At 42.3% G+C, this 8255-nt stretch overlaps 1 protein-coding gene across 1 annotated transcript; it reads left to right on the forward strand.

Annotated features, from left to right (window-relative positions):
• Positions 1–2636: 2636 nt before the first annotated feature.
• On the forward strand, positions 2637–3581 carry LOC126062628 (olfactory receptor 1E5-like). The gene has a single exon (XM_049860339.1). It carries the CDS (start codon positions 2637–2639, stop codon positions 3579–3581), a length of 945 nt encoding a protein of 314 aa, XP_049716296.1.
• Positions 3582–8255: the final 4674 nt, after the last annotated feature.

An 8255-nucleotide genomic window follows, 5' to 3' on the forward strand; every position in this document is an offset into this window, starting at 1 on the left:
TGCTGTAGTTCTCTGAGAGAATTTGTCCTAGAGAAGTCCTGGGTAAGTGCTTTGTCTTTAATGAATTCCTCCAGGATCTAGACTCCTCTGGGTCTAGGGTCCCATAGGCCCAGGGAAATGTAGAACAGGAGATGCAAGAAAGGATGGTGCAGGCAGACATAGGTGATGATTACAGAGGGTGTTGCTTCACATGCCTATAGTGAATAAAGGGGAACGAAATCTTGGGTCAGGGTCTGGGAGTCACCCTCAGACACACTAGGTAAGTTGGGCAGGAGGGTGAATAAACTGGCCCCTTAGGGTCCTTCCTAACTGATGGTCTTGAAAAGAAGAAGATGAGAGGTATCATTAATGGAGTAGCTGAGGCTAATATGCTGTATCAGTGGCAGCATCTTTCTGGTTTGTGATTCTTAATAACTGTCTGGAAACCAGAGGTGGATTCACTTGTTTCCCAAGGAAGCAAAATTCTGAGAAATCAGATGCTCCCCCTCCCCACCACTGCAATACCAGCACATATGTCCAAGTGTAAAAAATCTATTAGTGTTGCTGGATTAAATAGCATCGGTGAGTGAAAATTCCAGAAGTTAGATTCATTTATGTCTCTTTAGGGAAGGAACTTTCCATAACCCTTAATGATCCTCTTCAGTTCTCTTAGTTTGGAGGCATACTGGGGTATGGATATCTGGGGAAGAACTGGAAATAGGTCCCATGGGTAGAAAATGTCTTTATTCCTTCTTTTATATTGCTAAACCTCTCTGTCAGGTTTATTTTTTCACAGCGATACCACTGAATCATGTGGATATCAGCACAGGAGTGACATGACAGCACGGATGTGTGTACTAGATTGTCTGTTTTAGGATAGAGAATGGTGTGGTGAAGTAGGCTAATATTTTCCATGGGTCTTAGGCAACACGGAGCTCTGGTGGCTCAGTGGTTAAAAGCGTGGCTGCTAACCAAAAGGTCGGCATTTCAAGTCCATCAGCTGCTCCTTGGAAACCCTATGGGGCAGTTCTACTCTGTCCTGTAGGGTTGCTGTGATTCAGGATCAACTCGACATCAACAGGGTTTTAAGCTGCATCCAGGAATTAGATAATAAAAGTGTCAAAAACAAGTGCTAAGTGGTTAAGGTTAGTGAGTTCTTATTCTGGGAGGATTTAGTCGTGGTTATTATAACTTAACAGAAGTTTTTGATATCTTCAAAGTTGGAGGAATGCATGTCTCACGACAGCGAATAAACATTTATGAAACATTGGCTACATGTCAGGCACCATGCCAGGTGCTGGTGCTGCAACAGTCAAGAAGGCAGACATGGCCTTTCCTGCATGGAGTTTACAATCTGAAAAGGAAAAAGCTATAGTAACCCCAAGTGCATGGAGTGCTATGGGGACAAGTAGAAGATGCTGTGGAAACATAGCAGTGGGTTCTGACCTAGCCTGGGAGACAGGGAAGGTTTAGCTGAGTAAGGGCATGTAATTTCAAACCTGAAGGACAAGTAGGATTCAGCCAAGAGAAGGGGGGAGAGGGAAGAGGATGCTAGGCAGGAGGAACAGCAAGTGTAAAAGGCTAGAGGCAAGAAATGATGACTTTTAAGTCCAGTATTTCTGAACAGTGGTGTGTAAGTGTGATTTTGCAGCCAGATGAGGCTGTGCAAGTAGGCAAGGGTCAGGTCGTGAAGCACCTTTTGTGCCCTTGAAAGGAATTTTGCCTTAATCTTAAGGGCCATGGAAGCTACTAAAGAGTTTGAGCAGGTGAGAGAGATGATTAGTTTTTCGTCTTAGAATGCCACAGCGTGAATGAAGGGATTGAAGGGGAGTGAGCTTGGGCACTGGGACATGTTCTTGCAGATACTGTCTCAATATCCAGACAAGGTATGATGTCAGCCTGGTCTAGGGTAGTGGGAATTAGGGTAAGGAGTGGATAAATTAGAAAGAGAATTAAGTGGCAGAATCTGCAGGGCTTGATGGTAGATTGGATGTTGATAGTGAGAGAAAGGAAAGAATGAAAGACAACCCTCAAGTTTCTACTTGATCACCCGGATACCTTTTACTGAGATACGCAATACTGGAGGACACGCAGATTAGAGAGAGGCAGAGTGAGATCGTGAGTTTAGTTTGGGATAGTTGAGCTTAAGATGCTTGTGATATATCCATGAAGACATAATGACTAAGAAACTGGTAATGCAGTTCTGAAGGCGATAGAGAGAGCTACCCAAGAGAGTTAGACTGTAATCCATGCCATAGGAATAGATGTAGAATTATAAGAGAACAGATTTTAGGAAAAAGCTCTGTGATACACCAACATACAAGGTCCTGTTAGGGGAGAAGCCGATTATGGTTATTGAGAAAAAATGGCCAGGAAGGTAGCAGGAAAACCAGTGTGATCACACAGAAGCTAAGACATGAGAGTGTTTTAGAAGAGAGGGAAAAATTAATATTGTTCATGCTAAGGAGAAATGAAGAAAATAAGTCTGAAGAGTGTATCAGATTGAATGATATGGCACATTTCTGATTACAGAAATTGTTATTGTTGTGGGTGATGAGGGTGAAGTAAGTGTTGTTGCAGAACACCTAACGTGTTTATTTATACTCAGGTTCTTAATGGATGCTCTTATTTCTTCCTAAAGCTACAAGAGACAGATCATGGCTGGAAGGAATCAAACTGGAGTCTCAGACTTTCTCCTGCTGGGCCTGCCTATTGAGCCAGAGAAGCAAAACCTGTTCTATGCCCTGTTCCTGGCCATGTATCTTACCACCGTCTTGGGGAACATGCTCATCATTGTCCTCATTCGCCTGGACCTCCACCTCCATACACCCATGTATTTGTTTCTCAGTAACATGTCCTTCTCTGATATTTGCTTCTCCTCTGTCACAATGCCCAAATTGCTGCAGAACATGCAGAGCCAAGTCCCATCCATCCCCTACACAGGCTGCCTGGCCCAGCTGTACTTCTTCCTGTTTTTTGCAGATCTGGAGAGCTTCCTCCTTGTGGCCATGGCCTATGACCGCTATGTGGCCATCTGCTTCCCCCTGCACTACACCACCATCATGAGCCCCCACCTCTGTCTTTCCCTGGTGTCACTGTCCTGGATGCTGACCACATTCCATGCCATGCTGCACACCCTGCTCACTGCCAGGTTGTGTTTTTGTGCAGACAACTTGATCCCCCACTTTTTCTGTGATATGTCTGCTCTACTGAAGCTGGCCTGCTCTGACACTCAAGTTAATGAATTGGTGATATTTATCATGGGAGGACTCATTCTTGTCGTCCCATTCTTACTCATCGTTATGTCCTATGTAAGAATAATCTCCTCCATCCTCAAGGTGCCTTCTGTCAGGGGAATCAGTAAGGCTTTTTCCACGTGTGGCTCCCACCTCTCCGTGGTGTCACTGTTCTATGGGACTGTTATTGGTCTCTACTTAGGCCCATCAGCTAATAATTCTACTGTTAAGGAGACTGTCATGGCTATGATGTACACTGTGGTGACCCCCATGCTGAATCCCTTCATCTACAGCCTGAGAAACAGAGACATAAAGGGAGCCCTAGGAAGGGCCTTTCATAAAAGGACATTTCCCTTTTCTTTATGAAATTTTTATGTAATCTTATCCAGTAGAGACTCTGATATTGCAATGTTTTTTCAGGCTTCTTATTTTAGAAGAATGGAACGTTTGGTTAAAATGAAATATTGCAGAATCATCTAATAAGTAGGAGAGATGAAGTGGAGCTATCTTGTTGAACTAGGAAGTGGTTCTCGGTCACATGCTGGCAAAGTCTTCCTTTTTCATCATTCCTAGATGATCCTGGAGGAGCATAGTTTTAAATGATCTTATTGCCCCCAGAAAAGACATGCTATTTTCCTGGCTCTTGTTCTTGGTGGTGTTGTATGTTGTTATTTTTTTTAACCAAAACTCTACTCAAAATAATACGCTGTCACTCCAAATCAATACTGACTAAAACCCAAACATCTTAGCCTCTCAGCACCGCTCTTCCAAATTCTGTTAATGTCCTTTCCTGTACAAGTTTTCACTTCATTCTGTCTCTTAACCTTTTTACCCCTGATTTATTTTTATGTCTACATCATCTTTCTGCTGTGATATGAACCTGGAAGAAAGTTTCTCTCTCCTTTGTTAGAAGAGTTTATTTTGTCTTTATCTGGGAGCTAACTAATACCTAGGGGTCCTAAAAATTACTAATACCTAGGGATCCTAAAAATTAACCCCCCCACCCCAGGTATGAGGAAGGAAGCCAGAAGTTGGTAAACAACCTCAGTCTTTAAGGATGTCTCTCTGTCGATATTTTGTAATTTGTCAACAAAGTTTACATCCATAACGTATTCTATCCTTGTGAAGATTGCACAAAAGGAAATCGTATCACTTTTTTAACCCCCCCAAAAATAAATAAACAAAAATCAGTATTTTACAGATTGAAAAATTGGAATTTGATGACTTGTCAAGGTTCTAGAGTAGGCCAGTATTGAGCCTACTTAAGATCCCAGACTATCTGACTCAGGAGTCTCTTCTGCTCATTTCCCCCCACCTTGCAAATGAGAAGAAGGGTAATTCATTTAAAAATCTTAGTTCCGCTTATGACGTGGTCTAGGTTTCCAGTCTTGCTCCATTTGTATCCTCATTTTTTCCTTATTTGATGCTTCTAAATCCATCATTTCAATTCTTTTGTATATTTTGTTGCATCCAAACCTCCATCTGCAGCCCAGACCTTTCTCCAGATCCCAACTTTTATTCTCATTTGTCCAGGGACATCTCTACTTGCTGATCTATAAGCCCTTCTATCTTAACATGCACAAAATTGAACATTTTACATTTCCTCTCAAGCCTTCTCTTTTTTCTATATTCCATATTTTGATTCATGATGTTACTTTCCACTTGGTTACCCAAGTAACTCTCTCTCTCTGTATTTACAAAACCAGATTATTGTTCATGTAGTTTTTCTTTTTTTATTTAACATTGTTTTCTGATTTATTTTAATATTCTCCACGTGTTACTTAAGGTACATTAGTTAGTATGATGAATAAACTCAAATGTAATACAACAAAAATTTTTTCTTATGTAAAATCCATTTGGCATTGGGTGTGAGAGGCACTATGTTTCATGCTGTCAGGCTAAAGGAGGCTCTGAGTTCTTCAAAATATGGTTGCCAAGGTTGCCTCAGGTGTTGACATTCAGGTGTAAGAACACAGAGAGTAGAGGATCACATGGAAAGTTTTTATGGACCAGGCCTTGAAGTGATATATATCACCTTGACCTTCACTTCAGTCTCCAGAGCACGATCACATGACTCAGTGTAGTCGCAAGGGGGAGGGGCTGAGAAATTATTTGTTAATAAATTGTTATATTCAAATCTATGCTACAGAATAGAATCATGAGTTTTTCATACAGTGTTTTCTTATGTTTTTGGAGAAATTTTACACAGCAAATAAGGTCCCTAATTGATAATTCCTATACAAATTGTTCAGTGACATTAGTTACATTTTTCACCATGTGTCAGCATTCTCTTTAATTGTGTTTTGGTTGTTCTGTTTTCAGTGCTCTAGTTTCTCTGGCCCCTTATTTTCTCATCTTTGCTTTAGAATTATTGTTGACTTTTTGTTCTCATATAGATGGTGTTTTAATTTTCTAGCGCTGTTAAAACAGAAATACCACAAGTGGATGGCTTCAACAAACAGAAATTTAGTCTTTCACAGTCTAAGAGGCTAGAAGTCTGAATTCAGAGTGCTGGTTGCAGGGGAAAGCTTTCTCTTTCCTTCGGTTCTGGAGGAAGTCCTCGTCATCAATATTCTCTGGTCAAAGAGCTTCTCAGTGCAGAGAACCTGGGTCCAAAAGAAGTGCTATTTTCCTGGCTCTTGTTTCTTGGTGATATGAAGTCCCTCTGTCTCTCCTCACTTCTCTCTTTTATATCTCAAAAGAGATTGACCAAAGACACAACCTAATCTTGTAGGTTGAGTACTGCCTCCCTAGCATTACTGCCTCTAATTCCCCCTCATTAATATCACAGAGGTAGGATTTACAACACATAGGAAAATTAGATCAGATGACAAAATGGTGGACATCACACAACACTGGCAATCATGAACCGGCCAATTGACATGTTTATTGGGGGACACAATTCAATCCATAATAGAAGGTTTTTACTGGGGCATCGTACTCATGGATAATATCTTTTTTTATGTGCCAATCTGTTTTTTTTTTTTTTTTCTCTAAAAGGTGACCTCAGGGGATAGTTTTGGCTCAAGTTTAAAGAGTATGTCAGGGAGATAGTCTCAGGGAGTCAGGACCACGAACTTCTGACGCCCACTTAGCTGTATTGGCCACATTATGCATAAGGCACCTGCAAAGTCCAGAAAGGAGGGACCATAAAATTTACTAATTCATTGTTCAGACATAAATTATATGATTCCATTCAATTTTATATAATTAAAATTATTTTTTGAAATAATTATAGACTCACTAGAAGTTTCAAAAATAGCAGTACAGACAGGTTTTTTGTATCTATCACACAGCTTCCCCCAATGTAACATTTTATATAACTATAATACTTTATCAAAACTAGGAAATTGATATTGGCACAATACAATTAATTAGACTACAAATTTACTTGGATTCTACCAGCTTTTGCATGCACCAATTCTTTTTTATACGTCTTTGTGTACAGTTTATGACATCACATGTATAGACTTGTATAAACACCACCACAATCAAGATACAGAATTGTTCCATCACCACAAAGGAACTCTCTAGTTTTACCCCTTTGTAGTCCAAACTAGAATATGTTTTGAGAGTGAAAGGGGCACAGAAGAGTAATAAACTAGGACTGTCCTGGGCAAACTGATGTATATGGTCAACTTGAATTTGCCTTACATAAATGTAATTGTACATGCTCGAAAAACAATAAGAGGTGGAGCCAAGACGGCAGACTAGTCAGATGCACTAAGTCATCCCACTGCATCAAAGACCCCAGAAACTAAGTAAAACAGATAAAAATGTCAGTCCTAGAACCCTGATCCTTGGAGAGAGAAAGTATTAGATTGCAACTCACTGGGGAGAAAAAGAAACTGATGGAAAATGGGGAAGGAATAGAGATACAGACTGGAGGTTCCTGACCAAACACAATGGCTCAGCATTGCCATCTTGGAATAAAGCCAACAACCCTGCACACAGAAAGGTAGTCCCATGGAATTTCCAATAGTAGATGAAGGCCTGGTGTTAAGTAAGACCATGTTTGCTGGCTGCAACTCAAGGAGAAGCCCAGACTCACCTGGTAACCACAGAAGCATGCTCCTACAACCTCTACCCCTCTGGTGAACAGTGGTTATAACCATCCCATCATAGCCACCCTGATTGCTGGGAGCAAGAGTACCAACTCACCCTATTGCCCCCTCCATCTAGGCCCCTTGCCCCTGCTTCCCCCCCCATCTTTCTCTGCTCCACCACCCATGCCCCTGAGGGGATCCAGCCAGACCCTCGTTCCCTTCCCATTGGCTCCATATCCCCCACCACCCACTGTGGCATCCATGTACCGGGCTGAGAACGCAGGCCCTTTCCTACTGGCTCTGGATGCCTCCCACTGCCCACTGAGGCAAGTAGGGAACCTGGCCCAGACTGTAGGTCCCTTCCCACCTGCTCCAGACCCCTTCTGCCACTGTTTGCAGCCCTGAGGGGACCCACCTTGGGCCCCAGGCCCTTCTTGCCAGCTCCGGACCACACCTGTGCCAGCCGCAGCCCTTAGGGAACCTGGCCCAGACCTCAGGCCTCTTCCCACTGGCTCAAGACCCCCCCCACAGACCGCAGCAGCCCCAATCCAGCCCCCAGCATAGTCCATGCCGCAGACAAATAACCCATCTCTACTTATTCTCTTTCTGCTGGACCTGCCCTGCTGCATCATAGCTGAGAGACCAGCTCTACACACCAGGACAGGTGGTGAGAACTGTCGTGCCCACAGATGAACAAGCAACAAAGCATGCCCAGCTCACCTACCCAGACATAACCAAACAAAACAATAGAGCAGGATGAAGCAAACAAACCCACAATCAATGAAGAAATAATACCTGAACGTCTCGGAAACGGCAGACAATATCAAAACATGAAAAAACAGAATAAGACAGTTCTAGAAATCAAAGAGAATAAAGCACCAGTTGACCTTCCAACAGAAGAAAAAGCATTGGAACTACCTGATAGGGAATTCAAAAGTCTAATACTCAGGGCTCTCCAAGACATTCTGAAAGAGATCAAGGAAAATGCAGACAA

The sequence above is a fragment of the Elephas maximus genome, chromosome 19 (assembly GCF_024166365.1).
Source record: "Elephas maximus indicus isolate mEleMax1 chromosome 19, mEleMax1 primary haplotype, whole genome shotgun sequence".
In the NCBI taxonomy this organism is placed as follows: domain Eukaryota; kingdom Metazoa; phylum Chordata; class Mammalia; order Proboscidea; family Elephantidae; genus Elephas; species Elephas maximus.